The 21,781-nt window shown below is 41.5% G+C and overlaps 2 protein-coding genes across 14 annotated transcripts in view; both read right to left on the bottom strand.

The window, feature by feature from the left end:
* The window catches only part of LOC101360108 (DExD/H-box helicase 60), a 96,241-nt gene extending 95,466 nt beyond the window's left edge, over positions 1 to 775 (bottom strand). For 2 of the 3 annotated variants that reach the window (XR_002825958.1, XM_023742864.1), the window contains exon 1: positions 326 to 775. The gene's annotated coding sequence lies outside the window, so the exon portion shown is untranslated. The remainder of the gene's footprint in view (positions 1 to 325) is intronic. The other variant, XM_023742863.1, reaches the window with a different exon arrangement.
* A 15,895-nt stretch (positions 776 to 16,670) lies between these two features.
* The window catches only part of DDX60L (DExD/H-box 60 like), a 148,181-nt gene continuing 143,070 nt past the window's right edge, over positions 16,671 to 21,781 (bottom strand). For 10 of the 11 annotated variants that reach the window (XM_023742853.1, XM_023742859.1, XM_012559227.2 and 7 more), the window contains 2 exons: positions 20,532 to 20,594; positions 16,671 to 17,527 (listed from right to left, as the gene is read on the bottom strand). In XM_023742853.1, the coding sequence (XP_023598621.1) occupies positions 17,422 to 17,527; positions 20,532 to 20,594 (169 nt within the window). In that variant the 3' untranslated portion in view covers positions 16,671 to 17,421. Of the gene's footprint in view, positions 17,528 to 19,904; positions 20,089 to 20,531; positions 20,595 to 21,781 lie in introns of all 11 variants that reach the window. The other variant, XR_002825956.1, reaches the window with a different exon arrangement.

Genomic DNA, 21,781 nt, shown 5'->3' with positions numbered 1-21,781 from the left:
GCCCGCCCCCCTGACCCCCCAGCTCCTTCTACCCAACCCCCCGGCTCCCCGCAGCGCCCCAGGCTCCCGGCAGCCCGCGCCGAGCGCGCTGTAGAGCGGATTGCGGTCCGGCAAGTCCAGGTTAGAACCGCACCTAGAACCCCCGCGGGACAGCTCCGCTCTAGACCGCTCCTTGGAGACACCCCTACATCCACCCTCCAACACGGAGCACCTCCCGCTCCTCATCCCCCTCCCCAGACGCCAGGACCTGCAACGTCGGAAGAGCCCGCTCAGCGCTTCCCGCGATGAGGAGCTGGGGAGAGGGACCGAGAGCGCGGGGACCGACCGAGTGGAAGCTGGAAGGGGAGCCAAGATCAGCGCCTCCGCAGCCGCTCTTATACCAAGCGAGTGGATTTCGGTTTCGTTTTCAGTCTTAGGTTCATTATAAGTTTCAGTTTCCCTTCACAGATTGCAGGAGGCAGAGTTGGGAAAAGTGAATCTTAACATTCTTTCCTTTAGTCAGAACCGTAAGGGAGTGGTAGCACAAGCAATAATATGGGCTTTGTAATTTGGGCGTAAATATAGAAGGGATTGAGGCAGAGAAATCTGGGCCGTTTAAACAAGACAAAAACCAAGAAGAGGTAGAATTTAGAAACAGATGAAATATAAAACACCCTGAAATCTGAAATTCCACAGTGAGATCGGGGTCTTGCGGATGCAGAACAACATAATAAATTTAAAAAAAAATTAGTGTGTAGAGAAGCATGCATGGACTTAAAGTCTATATTATGAGAAGCTGATCATTAGCGAGTAACTTCCTACCTTCTGTAGCAAGAGAGAAACCACGGAAGTTTGAAAGGCTTTATTTTACTCATGAGGGGAGAACACAGCATGCAGGGCCACACAGGACATAGCATCCAGTAACAGGGTAACAAGCTGCAATTGTAGAAGATGGTTTGCATCTGGTGAGCAGGGTGGAGGTTAGCTAGGTCTCCTAGACTTCCTGGAGACTGGGTAATTCTGCAGGCATCTAAGGCTGTCGCTAGGTGTTGGTGTCTGGCCCCTGGAAAGTTAGCCTTGGGGCATAGTAGCCCAGAAATAGAAAGACAGATAAAGGAAGTGGATGGAGAATGGATTTTATCAACTGCTGAAGAAGGAAACCAGACCGGCCTCCAGCCATGTCCTCACAACTGTTCAGTCAACATCTTAAGGAAAAACTATGTTAGAGTTAAAATTGTTGGGATGTGAAGTTTTGTTTTGTTTTTTTTTAATTTCTATGATATATATTTTTTAAATTTTATTGTGCTTTAGGTGAGACTTTAGTTTCTCATTCAAACATTTATACATAAATTGTTTTGTGACATTGGTTTGTTGTAGGGGAAGAACATCACAAAGTCTAGTAAAGCAAAAGAAAGTTTTCTTCAGCACGTATTCAAAAAGGCAAGAGTGGAAAACGGACAGCCATGCTGCCACAGGCATGTCTGCCCGAGTCCAGAGACCATTACAGAGTCATCAGTATATATTAACATTACAAATGGGCAACGCCATTGAAACGTCACCTTTTCACAGATTGGCTAGAAACTGTGGTCTTACATTTTGAATTGTCTTTCTTAACAATCATTGGTCCAGGTTTCAGTAAGAACAGTCAGGACGGGCTTCATTGGTTCAACAAATTTCTGTTCACTAAATGCTAATAGAAAAAGATAAGAGTAGAAAGTCTTTTGTGTTCTGTTTGATTGGCTTTATGTAAACATTTCCCTAAAAGATATTTTCCAAGATTATCTTAGTTATTGTCTTTGTACCTCAGGGCCCAGTTGATGCGTCTTTATGAGTCCCTGTGAGCCCAGCTCCAGCTGGGTCACATTCTCTATGCTCAAGGACGGGGAATAATAACTCCAGTATTATTTCCTAGATAGTTCCCTCCCTTTGATCAGAGATTGGAGATAACACATTGGTGATCAATACCTGGACTTAGTCGAGCTCCTAGATGGTGGCCATGGCAGGCTCTTTAAATTCACGGTGCTAGTTTTCCACCGGGTTTTACCATTTGGTTCTTCACCAGGTTATTAAGTAAGAGATACCTTCATCAATCGAATTGCTGGAGGGAGCAGACTCAATGTACATCAACATTTCAGCCCGAGGCCTTCTTTTACCTTTTAGGTGTGTAAGACAATAGAGGATAAATTTTATCATGCCCAATACTATCAGGATATAGACTAAGAATATTACTGTTCTTTGCAATAGTGATTTAGCCCATGTACTTGTTCCTGATGGTAACCAACCAAGCAAATCTGGTGTCTGTAAGGGTGTTACAGTGTGTAACCAAGTAGCTTGCTGTCTAATTGTATGTATATCTTGTCTACAGCACAGACTATCACTTTTCTTGGACTAATACAAAAATCTAAGGTTATTTTGTTATGTCGCTTGGCTTATGAGATCAGAACTCACTGTTGTGCTTCCATCCCCTTCGGAACTTTGTCTATTTGTCCCATAGCAATTGACAAATTTCTTAAATATTTCTCCAATTCAGCTATACCATAACTAGGAATTAAAACTACCAACCATACCCTGAGTGTTGGACCAATGAGTTTTCTTCTGACTTTCATTTTACAATGTGTAACAAATTCACATTATCTTTCCAATATTTACTAGCATCATAACTATGAATGTCTAAAGATAATCCTAAAGTTTCCAAAGTGCATTGTCCATGCATTCGTCAGGAGTTTCAACGAGATTGCCCACATAAATTCACTGCCAGTTGGAAAGGGATCATCTAAACTAGTGCAGGTGGATCTATTCCACAAATATGTATGTCCATAAAGAGCACTCAAAGCTTGTCTAGAGAAAACAGAAGGTACAGAAAAATTGACATATGACGAACAAGTTTTCGTTAGAGAACTAATGATTAGCAAGATAATACAGGATGGACCTCTCCTGTAGGAGGTCTTCAGTTAGTCCGTTTAAAACATACAAATTGTTCTTCCCAAGGGCAAGCTGCCCCTCCTTGGTTTACCTATTAACAGTCATGGGTCACTTTCTCAGAAGCAGAAATGGAACAAAAGACAAAACGGAGTCTGAGCCATGCAGTCGATCTCCTCTTCTGGTTTCTTTAAGATACATAATTTTCTGTATCCTAAGAGGGTGACAGTTTGATTACAAACATTAGACATATTTCATACACCACTGTCTTAAAGACTGATTAAACAAATTACTGATTTACCTTAAATATAACTCTCAGTCTGATCTTTTAAGTTTCCTAAAACAGACTGAATTCTTTAAAAAAAAAAAAAAAAAAAGCACAATGCCCAGAGCAAAATGGTCTTATTAGTTTATCTGGACCATTGTTTGACTCAGAGTGGCTTCAGGAACCATTTTTTTCCTCAAAGCTCAAGATTCAAGAGGACACCCAAAGGCAATGTCCTGTGTGGGTTGCGTCAACCTCCATGAAAACCAGAAATCTGGATTCCAGGAGAATTACATACTACTGAGTCATCACTCTTTCCTTTGGGTCGTGGTCTTGCTATAGAATCTTCTATCAAAAATGCTCAGTAAATGGTAATTGGGCAACATCTGGCTTTTAAGATCCCAGGCACCACACAGCAAAACTAGGAAGTCAAACAGAAACACTAACAATTATATTAGGCCACCTCCCTGAAATAACCAGTGAAACCATGACCCTAAGGTCTTTGAACCAAGGAAATAAATTTCATGAGGTGTTTGTCTATACATAAGCAGCATTAGTGGTTGTACATGATTGATATAATTGATGACACTGAATTGTACACATGGGAAATGTTGAAATGGCAAATGTGTTATCTATATTTTTACAACAATAAAAATCAGTGAGGCCATTTTTGATGCTCTGGAGAGAAACATACTAAGTTCAAAACAAATGTTTATTTTTTTAAGGCATTAAGTTTTGGGGTAACTTGTTATCGAGTTACAGATAACTGATTACCTAATTCATATTTTGATTTAGGATTTTGGACAGGGAGCACTTCCAAGCGTGGCTATAGACGAGGGGGTTGAAGAGGGATAGAGGTGAACATTAATAGAGACGAGCAGGTCAAAGAACCAATATGCCAGGGTAGGGAATAAATAGACAAATACGTGCTGAAGTCACCCAGAATAATGGCAGGACTTGAGGTGATGAGAGCTGAGAACCCAACACTATGCGAAGTCTTGATTGAATAAGGTAGGATGGAGAATGGTCAATTCAAATGCAACTGCTTCAAAGGAGCAACAATTCTCATGAGATGGAGAAGTAATCATCTGGATGTGGTGCTGGGACCCAGTGAAAGGGCCACAGGTCCCACCTCCCAACCTGGGATGATGAAATAAGAAGGTGCATGGGAAGCAGTATTACTGTCCACTCGCTAATCCCATCCTTAATGAACAAGTTCAACCTTGTTGTAACAACCACTGGTGCAAATTTCCTAAGGAAAAGAACTTTGGTTTGTCAGATTATTATAATATGCTTAAACGAGTGTGATTTGCTTCACTGCGCACAATACATAAGAAATGTGCACGATATACATTTCTTTCTCTTTTTGAATGAAGTCATACCCAGCTGTGAGATCCCTCTAGGGCTTGTAAGCTTTTTGGCTTTCTTTGTTCTTCTCATGGCTTCCTCCCTTCCATGGGTTAAACCAGGATTTAGAGGCCAGGCAATCCAGGGAAATGTGGGAGAGGCCCCCCTCTCTGGTCAGTAGTCCACCATGTCCACCACTGAGAGCCACTGTGTTAGCCCTCACAGTCGGCTGGAAAGTGGAGGAACCCACCACTTTCACTGCAGTTCCCAAGGCCATGACGTCCACTGCTCAGTGTCCAGGCATCTCTGCCAAGGTCCTGCTGTGGCTGGGCACTTTCCTATCCAGCATGAGCATCCTGGCCAATCACAGAACCCACCACCCCTCTGTCCTTCCAGGGTCTGAGAACCCTCCTGTCTCCTGGGCTGGGGCCAGCTGGAGGTGTCCTGTCTTCCCTAGAAGCACCAGCCCCTATCTCTCTAAGGTAATTCAACAGGATTATTTCAATCACACATAACAATCAATGTCATTTGAGGGCTTTTACACCTGAAACTTGTAACTTCTTTATACTTACAAAAAGGTGTGAATCAGCTCCCCCTCCCCAGGATGTGCCAAAAAAAAAAAAAAATCTCATCGCTGTAGAGGCGATTCCCACTCATAGTGACCCTATAGGACAGAGTAGAACCGCACCATAGGGCATCCAAGGCTGTGGATCTTTATGAAGCAGACTGGCACATCTTTCTCCCAAGGAGCGGCTGGTGTTAGGTTAGCAGCCAAGCACTTTAACCTCTGCACCACCAGGGCTCCTCAATCCTAGAGAAGGAGAAATTTTTATTTTTACTCATTTGCCAATAAGACCACAGGAGTAATATTTTATGAAAGAAAATTCTAAAATGAGAGTGCGTTTTCTAAGCACACACATTGAGATGGGTTGTAATGCTAACCTCATAAAAGTTACTGCGTGGATACAGTTAAGACTAGGGGTTGTGGTGGGGGGAAGGACTCATAAGACTGAACAATGTACTATCAATATAACAATAAAACATTTAAAAACGTTGATACAGGGTGGATTTATATTGTGTTGAGAAAATCTTAGCACTTATTTTATTTGAAAGTAACATTTTGTTTATGTTGTTATTCACCATCTAACCAATTAAACTGGATATTGTATTTCCTAACAAAACAAGTATCCTGAAGTTGTTACAATATTTTGATTCCTATAATCTCTTCTATATTCATTGTGTCTTAGGACAAAGACTTTTTTGTGTTGTGTTCCCATTAGGACATCTTCAAACACAAAATGGTCGGACGATAGTGTAACAGACACAACCCCATTGAGATTTATCAAATGTTAACACCTTTATGTATTTCCGTCATATTGTAAGAAATAAAATTACAGGGACAGTTGGACTCCCCCCCGCCCCATTTTCCTTTCTCTGATGCAATTCCTCAGATTGCCCCCACTGATTTCATCTGTTGTCTCCCAGATGTTGCGTCCTTAGCTCTGAGGCCTTTCCAGTTCAATTTTTCTGGAGAATAAGCTTTCCCTTTCCACCTTCCTCCAGGCATAAGGGAGAGTAGTCTCCTGGTTGCCTGAAGTGGGGATGGGCACCAGACCCCAAACCCCATGCCGTGAAGTTGATTCTGACTCAGATGGCACAGTGGTTAAAGCGCTCGCCTGCTAACCAAAAGGTCCGGGGCTTCAACCCACCAGCCACTCCCTGGGAGAACGAAGTGGGTCTGCTTCCATAAAGATTACCGCCTTGGAAACTGGGGGGGCGGTTCTACTCTATCCTGCAGGGTCCCTGTAAGTGGGGGATGGAAAAGGGGGTTCTAACTGTTGCGTAGGGATTGTCTCAACCAGTCGCGTTTTCAGCTCCGATCTTACACCTGCATGTATTCATAGATTTCCAGTTAAAATGATTTGCATGGGTGTGTCTGGGGTTCTGTGAAGCAATCACTTGGTTTTCTTGTCAGTGTCTCCTCCTGCAGGAGTTTAAGTTTTGACCTTCTCTCACTGCTAACCAAAAGGTTGTCAGTTCAAATCCACCAGCTGCTCCTTGGAAACTCCATGGGGCAGTTGCTCCGTCCTACAGGGTCGCTATCAACTCGACCACACGGGTTGACGAAGATGACAACAAAGCTCTCATAGTTAGACCACTCCTACCTCTGTGCCATTTTCCAACAATCTTGTTGACTTCTGACATTTTTTACTATCTCCTCTCCCAATCTCTGTCGTTACAGGTTTGCACAATTCTTTTGGGGGGTTTTAGGAGGAAAACGTGTTCAATCACCTAAGTTTTTTCCTAAAAAATTGTCAGATTATTATACTAATAAATATAAAGGTCCTCAGTATGAAATGGCCCTAAGAGTTTCCAGTTTCAACAAGGATCATATTTTTAAAGTGTCCGTATTGCAGAAAAATGTAGGCCCGTACTTCACAATAAAGAAAGGTCCTGTGGCTCAATCATTTGAGAAAAGAGGAACTCCATAAGCCTCCCCTCATCGCTAAGAAACTCAGTGAAATAAACTGGATCAAATCTGATAGAAAGGCATTATCTAGATAAAGAAAGATTAATACTTTGAAGTTGTGAAATTGGAACCAGGAGACTGGAGACGGGTTTTTTAATTACGTTGTCCTCCCTTAGATAGGGTTCTGCTACCTGATCTGAGAACAGGTATATTTTGTTCTTATTACCTCTATTTGCAGGATCAAAATATTAGACTACATCAGAAGGAGATATTACAAAATAGGTAATAAGTTGGTTATGAAGTGTTTTTACAACTATAGGAAGACCCATACTTCTCGTGAACAAGCATACTACCCTACAGAAAAACAGTTGCCATCAAGTGCATCAGAGTAGAACTGTGCTTCATGGAGTTCTCATGGCTGAATTTTTGGACGTAAATTGCCAGGCCTTTCTTCCTAGGTGCCTCTGGTTGGCACCACCAACCTTTTCTATAGAGAGATTAGCATTAATTTTAAAAGTGTCAATTTCATTTCTACTTAAAGATCTTGTACTGTACTTTTAATTGACTAAGAACACGTTTAAAGGGTAGGCAGTGATTTCCAGCCACAAAGTCAGAGAAGAGAGGAACGTGTAAATCCTATTTTATTAGATCCTTAAATATGGTTCTTTTCTACGCTAAGTGCCTTTAATTGCTAAGAACCCAGCCTTCAGACCTGGTGTTGCTTCCCAGCCCACTGCTGGAATTCCTGATGGAGGCAGTCTGCTGAAACATGAGTTCAGTTACCAAATATAGCTGAGCGGAGTAAGAGGACAGTTGGCAATCTGGGGCCACAGTCCCCTCAAAGTGACCACGGACCAAGCAGTCTTTAATGAACAGGGAAGGCCAACTGCTACTCTCCCAGAGAAGAAGAAATGCTCATCGGAAATTTCTCTCCTTTTGGAGTCTTCAAACTGACCAAGCGTTGAAAAGGTCTGTAAGGTGTATCTGAAAGTACCAACTAGTAATGCAACACTTTAAGAAATTTTTTAAATGGCTAAAAATATAATAATAGTCCTTTTCCTGAAATTATGATACTATTTAGAAGATGCCTTGATTTTGCTTTTATTTGGAGAGGAAAGGCGATGGGAATTTTGTAGTCGTTCCAAAGTAAGTAACACACACGATGTACCTGCATGCTTTATATCCACCTATGCTGTCTGAGAGGAGCCCTGGTAGCACAGTGGTTAGGAGCTCGGCTGCAAACCAAAAGGTTGGTAGTTCGAATCCCCCAGCCGCTCCTTGGAAACCCTGTGGGGCAGTTCTACCCTGTTCTACAGGGTTGTTATGAGTTGGAATCGACTTGACGGCAACGGGTTTGGTTTTTTTGGCTTTGTGCTGTCAGAGGAGAACATTTTCTATTACAATCTTAACCATGCTACACGGGTGCTGTCAATTCCAAAACAATTAAATGGAGCCAATTTTTATCAAGATTGTGTGTGTATTATGTTTCACGGAAAATAAGAATGCAGTTAGGTAGCTTAAAATGATATGCCGCATTTTTTAGTGAGATTTGAATTTGCGGATTATATTTTCAAAGAATTTTTAAAATAACTCACTGGACATAAGAAATCAGTTGAGACATTGCTAGCAGGTATTTTAAGTTCTAATACATGATGTTGACATATCTATCTCTCAAAAAGTTAGAGCTTACTAAAGAAAACTACTATATAGCATCTGGATTCCAGTTAAATTAAAATATTACAGTGTATTTTCATATCACATTGCTTTAAGTTATAAGTGAAATTTTCTTGAATCCAGCATGAGCTTGATAGGGAAAGATTTCAGGCCCGTATTACTTTTTGACATTTGCTAAAATTCCTAATTGACTGCAAGTATGAAGAATATGTCCTCTTATAAATTATTTAAATGTTGCCCTTTGCTGACACTATATCACTACTAAAAATCTAGGCAATCATTCTTGCACAGAAATTACATATTTATCATATGATAAACATCCCTTCCCATAATTTTATCTTATCTGGCTATAATGAAGAGCTTGAGAAAACAGCTCAAGAAAATAAAGTAAGGGCTCTACTATTCAACTGAATTATCCAAAATGATAAAATCTGGACTGCTCATCAAATTATTGCCCACTGCAGGCAAAGGCTGGGAGATTCATTTGGTCAACGAGCAGACTTGTAAATACATCATTATACATTCCTGGAAAGCACAGAAGACATACTTACCTGGTATCAAAATCAATACAAATCTAATTTCAGAAGACCAAAATGTCATTGATTTGAAAAGGAAAATGAGCACAGCCCCCCCCTGCCAAAAAAAAACCTTTTTTGTAAATTTGAAAAATAAGAAATTTCTTTGGGAGTAACTATAAAGGAAATGTGGTTTCAAATACAAAGTTAAATAACTAACTTTGAATGAGGAATCCTTTGGTTACAAATGACAGAAACCCTCCTCAAAGTATTTTAGGCAAAGAGGGAATTTATTACTAGGATTCTGGAGTGTCTCACAGAATTCGATGACTGGAATTTCTCTGGGTTTCTGGAGCAAGTACTACGGTCTTCGCACCACTAAATACGCCCGACCTTCAGCATCAGTATTTCGTCCTCTGTTGTTCTTCTTCTTTAGGCAAACCCAACCACTCTTCCCCTAGTCGAAGACTTTGCTCCTGGAATAATCCCAGCTCTCCTGTTGTGGAGGGCTGAATAATGGCCCCCCAAATATGCCCAAATCCTAACCCAGGGAATTTGTGAATGTTGCTTTATATGGCAAAGGTGAGTGTGCAGATGTAATTAAATCAAGATTTGGAGATAAAACGATTATCCTGGATTATTGGGGTTGGCGCTAAGTGCAATCACAAGCGTTTTTATAAAAGAGAGGCAGAGGGCGCTTGACTACACAAGGTGATGTGACCATAGGAGCAGAGGGAGATTGGAAGATGCTAGGTTGCTGCCTTTGAGGATGGAGGAAAGGGCCATTATCCAGGAATGCAGCTCTGGAAGCCGGAACTTGCAGGAAAATGATTCTCCCCTGCAGTGTCCAGAGAGAATATGCCTTAGGCTGGGTTCTCTAGGGAAGGAGAACCAGTAAAGTGTATATATATATATATACGTACACTTTTTAAAGGCTGTAAGTCTCAAGTCCGTGAGGCAAGAAAGAAAATTCTCCTGATTCACGTAGCCACAGGGGCTGGTGAACCTGAGATTGGCAGGCTGGAAAGCCGTGCTGCCACAGGCTGTAAAGATCTACAATTAGCAGGCAAGACCACTGGCAAGCTGCTAGCCCAAGTCCCAAGAATGGGAGGCCAGACGAACAGAAGCCAGCTGCAGGATCTGGAACAAGCAAAAAGCCCTGGCAAGGTAAGCAGGAAGGAAGTAGGCAGAAGAGGGGAGAGCCGGGAGAGGAAGGCTGAGGGGGCAGTGAGTTGGCACAGGTCTCTCCCCTGCCTGTACCACTCAGCAGATTCCATCATGGGGGTGATCACATATCAGATTTCAACAGAGAAGCGATCACACCATTATACAACTGCCAAAACACTGAGAATCATGGGTCAGCTAAGTTGACAGCCAATCTTAACCGTTAGAGAATGTGAGCATGGGACACCTTGATTTCAGTCCAGTGATACTGATCTCAGACTTCTTGCTTCCAGAACTGTGAGAGAATAAGCTTCTGTTGTTTTAAGCCACCAAGCTTGTGATAATTTGCTACAGCAGTCATAGGAAGCTAATATACCTGTCATGGATTGAATTGTGTCCCCCCAAAATATCTGTGAACTTGGCTGGGCCAGTATTGTATGATTGTGTACGATTTTGTAATCTGCTGAGATTTCCTTATGTGTTGTAAACTCTATCACTATGATGTAATAAGATGGATTAGCAGCAGTTATATGGATGAGATCTACAAGACTAGATAGTGTCTTAAGCCAATCTCTTTTGAGATATATAAGAGAGAAGCAAGTAGAGAGACATGGGAACCTCATACCACCAAGAAAGCAGTGCCAGAAGCAGAGTGTATCCTTTGGATCCGAGTCTCCTGCACAGAGAAGCTCCTAGACCAAGAGAAGATTGATGACACGGACCTTCCTCCAGAGCCAACAGAGAAAGCCTTCCCTTGGAGCTAACGCCCTGAATTTGGACTTCCAGCCTACCAGACTGTGAGAGAATAAACTTCTCTTTGTTAAAGCCGTCCACTCATGGGATTTCTGTTAGAGCAGCACTAGATGACTAAGACACTGTCTTTATCAACGTCTTCTTCTATACTAATACATTGCTAATAAATTAACGGCATGCAACCAAAAACCAAACCCATTGCCATCGAATCGATTCTGACTCCTAGCAACCCTGACGGAATAAAACTGCCCTATAGAGTTTGCAAGGAACGGCTGGTGGAATCAAACTTCTGACCTTTCGGTTAGCAGCCAATTTCTTAACCACTGCACCACCAGGGCTCCAAGCACACTATTAATTCTCCCATCTTAAAAAAAGCCTCCCTTGATCTCATAAATGACCCCAATCTCACTCCATCTCTCTGCTTCCTTTCTTATAAAAACTACTGAAAAATTCTATCTGTCTTCTCTACTTCCTCGTCTCCTCGTCTCTCTCCTCAGCCTACTCCATCAACACGTATTTTCATCACTCTCTTGTGAAATTGTACTTGTCCAGGTAGCCAGTAGCCTCCACATGCTACATCCATTCTCATTATACTCAAACGTCTACATAGTTGATGACTCCCTCCTTTTTGAAACACTTTCTACATGTGCGACACTTGACTTACAGGATACCACGGTCTCCTTGTTTTTCTCTTACCTCACTGGCCACTCCTTCCCAGTCTCCTTTTCTACCTTCTCCCCTGATTTCTACATTTTAAATATTGGACTGAACCAAGTGTCATCTCTCCTCCATTTACACTCACTCTCAGAAATCCCATTCACTCCCATGGCTTTATATTATATTTGAATGCTAATAACTCCCTGTCATGGATTGAATGGTGTCCCCCAAACATATGTGTCAACTTGGTTAGGCCATGATTCCCAGTATTGTGTGGTTGTCCTCCATTTTGTAATTGTAATTTTCCTATGTATTGTAAATCCTAATCTCTGCCTGTGGTTAATGAGGCAAGATTAGATTATGTTTCAAAGGATTAGGGTGAGATTGTAACACCCTTACTAAGGTCACATCCTTGATCCAATGTAAACGGAGTTTCCCTGGGGTGTGGCCTGCACCACCTTTTGTCTTACAAGAAATAAAAGGAAAGGGAAGTGAGCAGAGAGTGGGGGACCTCATATCACCAAGAAAGCAGCACTGGGAGCAGAGCGTGTCCTTTGAACCTGAGGTTCCTGCGTGGAGAAGGTCCTAGTCCAGGGGAAGATTGATGACAGGGAACTTCCTCCAGAGCCAACAGAGAGAGAAAGCCTTCCCTTGGAGCTAACACCCTGAATTTGAACTTCTAGCCTACTAGACTGTGAGAAAATAAATTTCTCTCTGCTAAAGGCATCCAGTTGTGGTATTTCTGTTAGAGCAGCACTAGATAACTAAGACAGAATTTGTTTACTGAGAGTGGGGTGCTGCTCTAACAGATACCTAAAATGTGGAAGTAGTTTTGAAACTGTGAATGGATAGAGGACTCAGGAGGAAGTGAGGAGAACGGTTAACACTGGAGACAATGCAGATGATGAGAACCGGCAGCAGAGGACTGGAAGCAGCAGAGCCAGGAGACCAGGGCCAGTCAGTGCTAGAGCCGACCCACGGAGTGAGTGACTGAGTGCCCGTGTGCAGGAGGCTTCCTGGTGAAGCAGGGTGCCTCTGGGCACTTGTTGGTAGAGATAGGCTTGACGACCCAGGGAGCAAGAGAGGTGAGTGCCTTCCAGCTGAAGTTTACTGGCAGAGTGCGGTGCCTCCAGGCAGTTATTGGTGGAGCTACAGAGCGTTGGAACACTTGCCCCAGCAGGGCAGATGGGGTGTGAGGCTCGAGGCCGAGTGGCCAAGGAACCAGGAAGCAGAAGCTGAAGAGACAAGGGACATAAGAAGCCAAGCTGCCTCAGTCTCAAAACGTATGGCCATGACCTCTAGGGTTTCAAAAGGTGGAGCCATGGCCTCTGGTGTTTCTAAGGGTGAAGTCATCACTCAGATGGACTAGGAGAACGGTGTACCTAAAGCTGAGCAAAGTTGACATCCCAGTGGGCCTGGAAGGCAGAGCTGAAGCCCAGGGCCGAGGGGCCTCCACTCAGAATCTGCGGAGTGTGGCCAATACCTAGAGTCTGGAGGGCAGGGCCATTGTGTGCATGGTCTCGGAGAACAGAGGATTATTTTTCAAGCCTTGAGGGCTAATGTAATGTGTTCTGCTGACTTGCTTGGTGCCTGTTATCCCTTCTTTCCCTCCAGTTTCTCCCATTTGGAATGGAAATGCCTAGCTTGTGCCTGTTCCACCACTGTACTTTGGAAGCAGATAACTTGTATTCTAGATTTCACAGATGAAGAGGAATTTTTGGATTTTGGACTTGGAGTTAAGACTTTTGCTATGATATGATGGGGTGAATGTGTTTTACATGTGGCAAGGACGTGAATTTTGGGGGGCCAAAGGGTGAAGTGTCATGGATTGAATTGTGTCCCCCAAAAATAAGTGTCAACTTGGTTAGGCCATGATTCCCAGTATTGTGTGGTTGTCTTCCATTTTGTGATTGTAATTTTCCTATGTGTTGTAAATCCTAATCTCCATCTGTGGTTAATGAGGCAAGATTAGATTACGTTAAGAAGATTAGGGTGGGATTGTAACACCCTGACTAAGGTCACATCCCTGATCCAATGTAAAGGGAATTTCCCTGGGGTATGGACTGCACCACCTTTTATCTTACAAGAAATAAAAGGAAAGGGAAGCAAGCAGAGAGTGACGGACTTCATACCACCAAGAAAGCACCGGGAACAGAGCGCATCCTTTGGACCCGGGGTCCCTGTGCTGAGAAGCTCCTAGTCCAGGGGGAGATTGATGACAAGGACCTGCCAACAGAGAAAGCCTTCCTCTGGAGCTGATGCCCTGAATTTGGACTTCTAACCTACTAGACTGTGAGATATTAAATTTCTCTTTCTTAAAGCCAGCCACTTATGGTATTTCTGTTATAGTACCACTAGATAACTAAGACACTCCCATAGTTATATCTCAAGCCCTCATCTTTAGGGTTCTCTAACTAAGCGAGTGTAAAATACAACTCTTGGTCCCTCACACCCCCACAGCTGCTCTTCTCCATCTTACTAAACAGTGCTCACTTGAACACGAGTCAAAATCCTTAAGGTTATCCGTGATTCCTCTCTTAACCCCGTATTACTTATATGGCCCATCTGTTCTTTCAGTTTTGCTTGAATTTGAGCAGTTTTCCCCTTCCAGCTCTATCCAATCCAATCCAAGCTTCATGACTATCATAACAGCAGGCTTCTCCTCGTACCTCCTCCTTCTGTATATCCTCCCAGTCACCAGAAACACTATTTATAAATGCAAATCAGATCATGTCAATATCATGGCCAAAATGGTATGGTTTTAATATTTCAAATCCACAGTCCATAAGGCCCCACATTATGTGACCCCTCCGCCCTGCTATCCCTCCACATGCTGGCCCTCTCACTATCTCTTGAACACAAGTTCAATCTCTCCTCAGAGCATTGAACTGCTGTTGCTTCTGCTTGGAAATTTCTTTTACCAAAGCCTTGTGTGGCTTATTTCCTCCCCCTACTTTCTACGTCACTCTCTATTTTGTCATAGAATCTATTATTATATAAAATTATATCATCTATGCACCATGGAAGAAAGTCCTGGTGATCTGCTTCCATAAAGATTACAACCAAGAAAACGCTATAGAATTGACTCAATGGCAACGAGGTTTTTATATATATATATATACTTATGTGTTCATTATCTGCCTATCCCGTAGAATGCAAACTGCTTAAGAGCAAGAATTTTTTTGCTATCTTAATTACTGATTTATCTCCAGATTTTAGATCAGTGTCTGACACATAGTAGGTGTTCAATATACGTTTATGACGGGAAGAATGAACTAGGGACTTACGTGTCACCCACGCTGTCTTTCTGGCTTTTATTATTGCTTCTCAGCAGGCAAACGTTTCACTCTTTTCCTCTTTGTGCCAACCAGCCAACTCTGCTTCTCTGATCCAAAGCAGAGAGCTTTATAGCTTACTGCTTTACCCACCCGAGAAATACCATCTCCATTCAGTATTTCCATGCCCAAAAAATTTTAGGGAAGCAACTCATTGAAAGAGAAATTTCACATTATTATAATAAATGAAACATGAAAGGCTATCAGAGTTCTGTTGAAGTCACTGTGCCAGGTTGCTTTTTAATATTCCTGGAAAGAAAGAGAGAGAGAGGAAGAAGGGAGGGAGGGAAGGAGGAAAAAGAAAAGAAAGGAAAAAAGTGAGAGAAAGAAAGGAAGGAAGGAAGGAAGAAAACAAACAGAGAGGGACTGCCTATTAGGCCCTCAAATGAACCAATGTGATTAGGATTGAGCATCATCACTGCCAATAATATCTACCCAAGGAGAGTCTTTGAAAAAGGTTAGGAATATCTCCCTTCTTTGAACAGATACCAGGTCGCAGCCAACACCCTCTATTATCCTTCCAAAATAGAAGGGCTCCAGATTGGCTCAGTCATCTGAAAAAAGATAAAAGGTTTCATCTCCCAACCAGAGACCTGGAACTACAAGTGGACGGTGAAAACTAATGTTCTGACGTACGAAGAGTATTTTGAATAGAAAAGGAGACAACGGAAATCCTTAGGGTCTGCAGACGCCTTTGTTTTTCTAAAACTGCAGTCTTCACGTTTACTTTAAAATAAAAATTTAAGATCAGCTCAAAGAGTCACGCCTGATTGTGGCCCATGCCTAATACAAGCAAATTATGAGTCAGTTTTAATGAAAAGCGAGTTTTCCATTTCTAGACAAAGTGACATGCTGGCGCTTTTCTGAGCCCACGTAATATATCTAAGTAATTTCATACCGGAGAGGGTATCTCGGTGAAGCCTTCTGGATGATAGATAGGTTAGGCCTTTCGCCCTGAGAATGAGGTGCTCTGGGCCTAGGACAGGTTTTGCAATCTGCAAGCTGAGGCTGCGGGCCAGAGAGGAAACGGTGAAAGCCCAATATCTAATCTAACCGACTGAATGACAAACAGGTTTAGCACAAAGAGACAATGGTAAACGTATTAAAACTCTTTATTTCTTTATTGTTGTCCAGTCACTTACTTACACAGGTGCAATAATACCAAATCATGAGCTAATTGTTTTCTTAAAGCATCTTATACAAAGAACACATTTCCATTAAAAAAAAAATTACTTGCCATTTGCTAGCTGAAACTATTTTAATAGTTTTCAGACTCATATTCCCTAATTGCTAAATCCACTGCTGGATAGATTCATTGGAGAGAAGATTGTTTTTTCTCTCTTCAGAGTACTATATTCATTTATTAGAGCCTTAATAGTCCTTAAATTTTGTTATTTTTTTTTTCTTTCGATTTGTTTCTCAAGTATGACAGTGAGGAGGAAAATACTCTAAATTTAATACTTGTCTCAGCTCCACAGAGTGATTTTTTTTTTTTTTCAGTCACGTAAACAAGTCGCTGTCAAGTTGATTCTGACTCATGGCGGCCCTGTGTGTGTCGGAGTAGAACTGTGCTCCGTAGAGTTTTCAATGGCTGATTTTTCTGAAGTAGGTCGTGAGGCCTTTCTTCCAAGGCGCCTCTGGGTGGACTCAAACCTACAACCTTTCAGTTAGCAGCTGAGTGCATTAATTGTTTGTACTTCCCAGGGACTCCTTCAGTTGCATATATCATCATCCTTAATCACTGCCAGGAAATAGAAAAATGTACTGTTGATCATTTGGGAAAAACAAAGTGCGGGAGACTCAAAATCTCTCACAGCTATTTTTAAAAAGTTGTTGAATCAGTATGTTCTATCATTAGGAGAGTAGTTTGTAACTCTTCTACGTGGCTGTCTTGTAGTCTCAGAAGTTCTTTTTACACAACTAATTTATTGCTTGAAATTAATTTGGTCCTTTTTGTTTTATGGATCACTCATGGAAAGATCAATAGGTTAGAAACATACTCAAAAACTTGACAATGTGAAATTAAAATTCTGCTTTGCATTAACTTTAGCGACAAAAAAATAGTCAGTGCTTTATTCCAGTGCCTTTTCATGCATTACTTCACTTAATCCTTAAAACAACCAGAGGTATGTATTTCCACTCTCACTTTACTGAAAGGAAACTAAGGTCATCCAGCTAAGACATGGCAGAGTTAGTATCTGAGTCCAATTCTATTTGACTCCAAGACGATTCTTCTTTCCATTTCATTGCATCGGCTCAAATGCATTTCTGGCAAAGGGATGAAAACCACATAATCGGACTTGAAACACTCTTGCAGCAATATTCCAAGGATGTGGATGCATTTCAGTTTTGGACTTTTTGAAGTTTTTCATAGAAGATTTGACTCAGTTGTCTAAATGCCAAGACAACATTGTCATCCTTATTTTCACATAGTTCACTCAAAGAATAACTGTAGAATAGAAAATAAAAAAAGCCCACAGGTTGGTAACAATTGATATTACAAAAAAGGCTTTCTCCATGTTGGCAGAAGTGATTATTTTACCCAAAGATCCACTTGATGTATATACATAGAGAAAATACGTGTAACGATAATAAGATGTGCATTTACCTTATAAAATCTTTACAAAATACGTGATAAAGAGTTTGAGAAAAGATAGAGATGCCTCCTCATACAGTTAACCATCTTACCTCTAAACTCACCCTGTAAGTTTGAAAAATAACCGAATTCCATGTCCCAAGCACCTAGCAGCAGTTATTCAACTCCTTTTCCTTTCTCCACGAATCTCCTTGGAGCCATCTTCTGGCTTTTCCACTATGGTGACCATTCTTTTTGAAACCCACAGTCACCAAATAAGTGAAAGAAACTTCTGTCCTTACCCATATAACTTAGGAACCAGGAAGCGGGGGTGAAACCGAGGAAAGAGATTCCAAGAGTGGCTCTCTCAGCTATCTGACATGTTATTCAGGCTTCGAAAGCAATTGTGAGTTGACATTTTGTCACCTTTTTTGTTATCACACCCCATCTTATTTACACCAGTTTTGGTTTTTTCCCAGTCCTTAAATCTGAATGCTAGAAACGATCACATCTTTATCCCCATATCTGACGTTCCTCCTGAGCTGCATACCTGTACTTCTGACTACTGGACGTTTTCCCCTGAAATGTCCCAGAGATACCACTACAATACTTTTAAATTCCAACTTGCAAATTTGTGTGGCCAATTTCCAAACCATCATCTTCCTGTGTTCCCTATTTTTGAGAATGTTATCATTAACCAAATGAGAAACTTTAGTTACCATTAGTACCTCTTGCCCCACTTGCATGGATTCTGCTTCTTAAATATTTCTCTAATACCCTCCACCCATCCCCACTGGTGCTGCCTTAATTCAAGCTTTCATTCTGTCTGCCTTCGATTATGGTCTCCCCACACCCCAATTTAGCTCCCTGCCTTCAGCTTCTCTATCGAGTCAATCTACATACCTGCCGGAGTAATATCTCTAAAACATAGATCTATGTCACACTCATCCTTAGAAACTTCCTGTCTCACCACTGCTTACAACTTTAAATCCAAACACCGTGATGTAACGATTAAGACCCTTCCCAGGTAGAGCGAAATTTCCCTTTAACCCTTTCATGACTGGGGGGATATACGGTTGCCTACCCACATTTTCTGTCTCTCAAGTTTCTTGGGAAGTTGCTTTCCTACTGACAGCACATGCAGCCATTAGGAGAGGGCCTGCATAACAGTTTGAAACTGAAGGAACAGGCTTGTGCCGCAAGTTACTGTTTTCACAGGGTATCATATGAGGCGTCTAAATTGTGGTAGGAAAAATAGAAAAACTTTACTTGGGACACGTATGTCCCACTGGACTCCAGTGGGACTCTGAGACTCTGGGTGGTAGAATTGTCCCACTGAACTCTGTGGGTAGGCTTGTGGTGGGGGTGGGTAATAAAAAAAAAATCCATACTACCTACCAAAAATTCAGACACACTTCATGATCCAGCATGCTTCCATTAATGAAAACACATGGTATTGACAAAAAATTCAAAGCAGACAATAACTGGCTCTTGAATTAAAGACTCTTTACTCACCATCAACATCTTGCCCCACCCTTATCATAATCCCCCTATTCTACTCTCCACCTACAGTGTGCTTAAGGCCTATCCCTGACACATCAGGAATGTTAGCATCACTGTACCCCTACACACACTCTCCCTCCACCTGGAATCCTCTCCTACCACCTCCTTTTTAATTTACTTTATGAATTCTTACTTACCCTTTAAGGTCTGCCTGAAAACCCATTGCTGCTATAAAGACTTCTCTTATTCCAGTAGCATTAGCCATTCAGTAATTTGTGTTAACGTAGTCATCTGTGGGTAGCTCAATCATAGTACTTACCGCATATAACCATCTACAAGACGGTTTGCAGTAGAGATGATTTTTTATATCTGAAGTGCACAGAGGAGTCCCTCTAACACAGCAATACCTTTATACATTTATGGTTGAGTGAATGAATGAATATGTGAATGAATGATTTTTCTGGTCCTCTCGAGATATATTAAAAGTCTCTGGAACTTCTCAGGTTCCTGTGGTGATTGCAGCTTTGAAACTATGAGGCACTCAAAGAATTCCCTATGGAGAGGTACCCCAGGTGGGCAACTCCCAACTGCCTTAGAAGGTCAGCCTAAGAATCTCAATCCCAGTAGAGAGTTCCTCAAACGGTCTGACTCAGCTCTGACCAAAGAAAACGACAAACATATTCTCACTAACAAGGACCCCCAAATAAAAGTTCCCCTTAAAATTAATTAAGTGAAAGATCATGCACACCTGCTCATGTATGACGTGGGTAAGGACAGTGGTTTCAGAGAAGATGGAACGAGACAAAAACTAGATGATCAATGGTGCCTAGGGGTGGGCGTGTCTATAAAGAGTTCATAATTGCTGGGACCCCTACAGGGCACTGTACAGATGGGCACAGGAATCCAGTAGGAGATGCTTGAGTCAGATGGGCCTGTGGAAAATGCTGAGTATGAGAGAGATTTCAGTGCAATAAAGTGGATATATGCTATCGACCTAATGGAGTTCTAATGGTGTGGTCCTCTGGAGTCCCCTTTATCTGACTCAGAGTGAATGCTCAGGGTTTGTAGAGCTGGGTATAATTAGGCCTGGGGATTTATCGGGACTTGGATAGTGCCTTTGATGCTCCGGTCTGGATGGAACTTCATTCCAAATGGACTTTGAGATGAATCTTAATCTAGAAAATAGCTCAACAAGGTTATGAGGGCAGGGCGTGCAGAGCCTTAGGAAGCTGAGTTGCATAGAAGCTAGGATGCTCAATGGTATCTCTGGGCATGCTCCTTCAAGAGTATCATCAACTTGGCACACAGGAAGAGCTCAACGTTTGCTCAACTGCCATTACATTATTGAGAAAATCAAAGTCAGCTTAGAACATACCTGATAGTTTTGATGTAGAATGCAAAATCTTTTAGAAGTCTTAAAAGTTCTCCAGGAGACATCCTAAAGAAACCGAAATTTTTAATTGAAAAATATACAAACTAAAAAATTCATTAACGCATACGTTAGTAGGGGGTCTGTCCAGGATAGTTTAATTTTTTCTGTCAAAACTAACTTTATACAGTGAAAACTGTAAAAGCTGGAACTCTACGAGACTGCCTTGTTTTTCTGGGTCTGGCAAGTTTTCTGCCTTTGACAGAGTGCAGTCTTACCATTTCTCTATTGCTTGTTTTAGAGGGAAATATTTGAGTTTTGCTTCTCTGACAGGTTTCCACCCTTCACAGCTTCTGGCTTTTGCAAGTTTGATTGTACTAGAAACCTTTTAATTTTATAATAGAAACCACCGTACTCTACACACCCAGTAGATGAATCATTCTGTTGTATTAATCATAATGAAGTTAAGAGTCACAAATGTGACAACCAACCACAATAAATTGATAGAGATGTTGACCGTCTGGGTGGGGTGACAAAATATAAAAGAAAAGCTTAGACAAGCGAGTGGGGACAAGAGATTACAATGGGGGACAAAAACAGGTTTACTTACTAATGTCATTTCTACTTCACTGGCTACTAGGAATGAGATATAAGAAAAACTGACCCATAGCTCAAGGTTTGGCAAGAACGTCGGAACACTTCCAACGAATCTCAATCTGAATTATTTTATTTATATAAATACACCTTGATTTCCTGAAGCTCTGTTTAACAACATGGTTCTCCCAGTTTCTACCTACCAGGTTCCAGGACCAGCGTCTCCACTCTCCACGTGAATCCACAAGTATTCATCCCTAATTACTGCTTTGTAAAATGATTTTCTTACCAAAGAAGAGAACAAGTGTCACATTCTAACAGACAACTGCCAAGTTAACTTGCTCACTTAGAAGTAAGTTCCAGAATGTTTTCCCTCCAGGTCCCATTTGTGCAAAACAAATAAATATTCATTTACTTCATACACACACACAAATAAATGACCTTTGATATACTCCTAGATATAATTATACATTCTTTATTTAAGCTTTAAATAATCCATTTAATGAATAAATAGTATATAATAACCAATAAAAATGTATTTTTGAGCCCTATGGTATAGCCAAATTTTTTTTGTCTTCAGGGTAATGTGCAATGGAGCCAGCCCAAGAATCAAGATTTTGGTGGTACATCCAAAATCGAATTAATGCTAACATTTTTAATCA

This window comes from Trichechus manatus, unplaced genomic scaffold (genome assembly GCF_000243295.1).
Source record: "Trichechus manatus latirostris isolate Lorelei unplaced genomic scaffold, TriManLat1.0 scaffold00220, whole genome shotgun sequence".
Lineage (NCBI taxonomy): Eukaryota > Metazoa > Chordata > Mammalia > Sirenia > Trichechidae > Trichechus > Trichechus manatus.
This window is presented reverse-complemented; position numbering and strand designations above follow the sequence as displayed.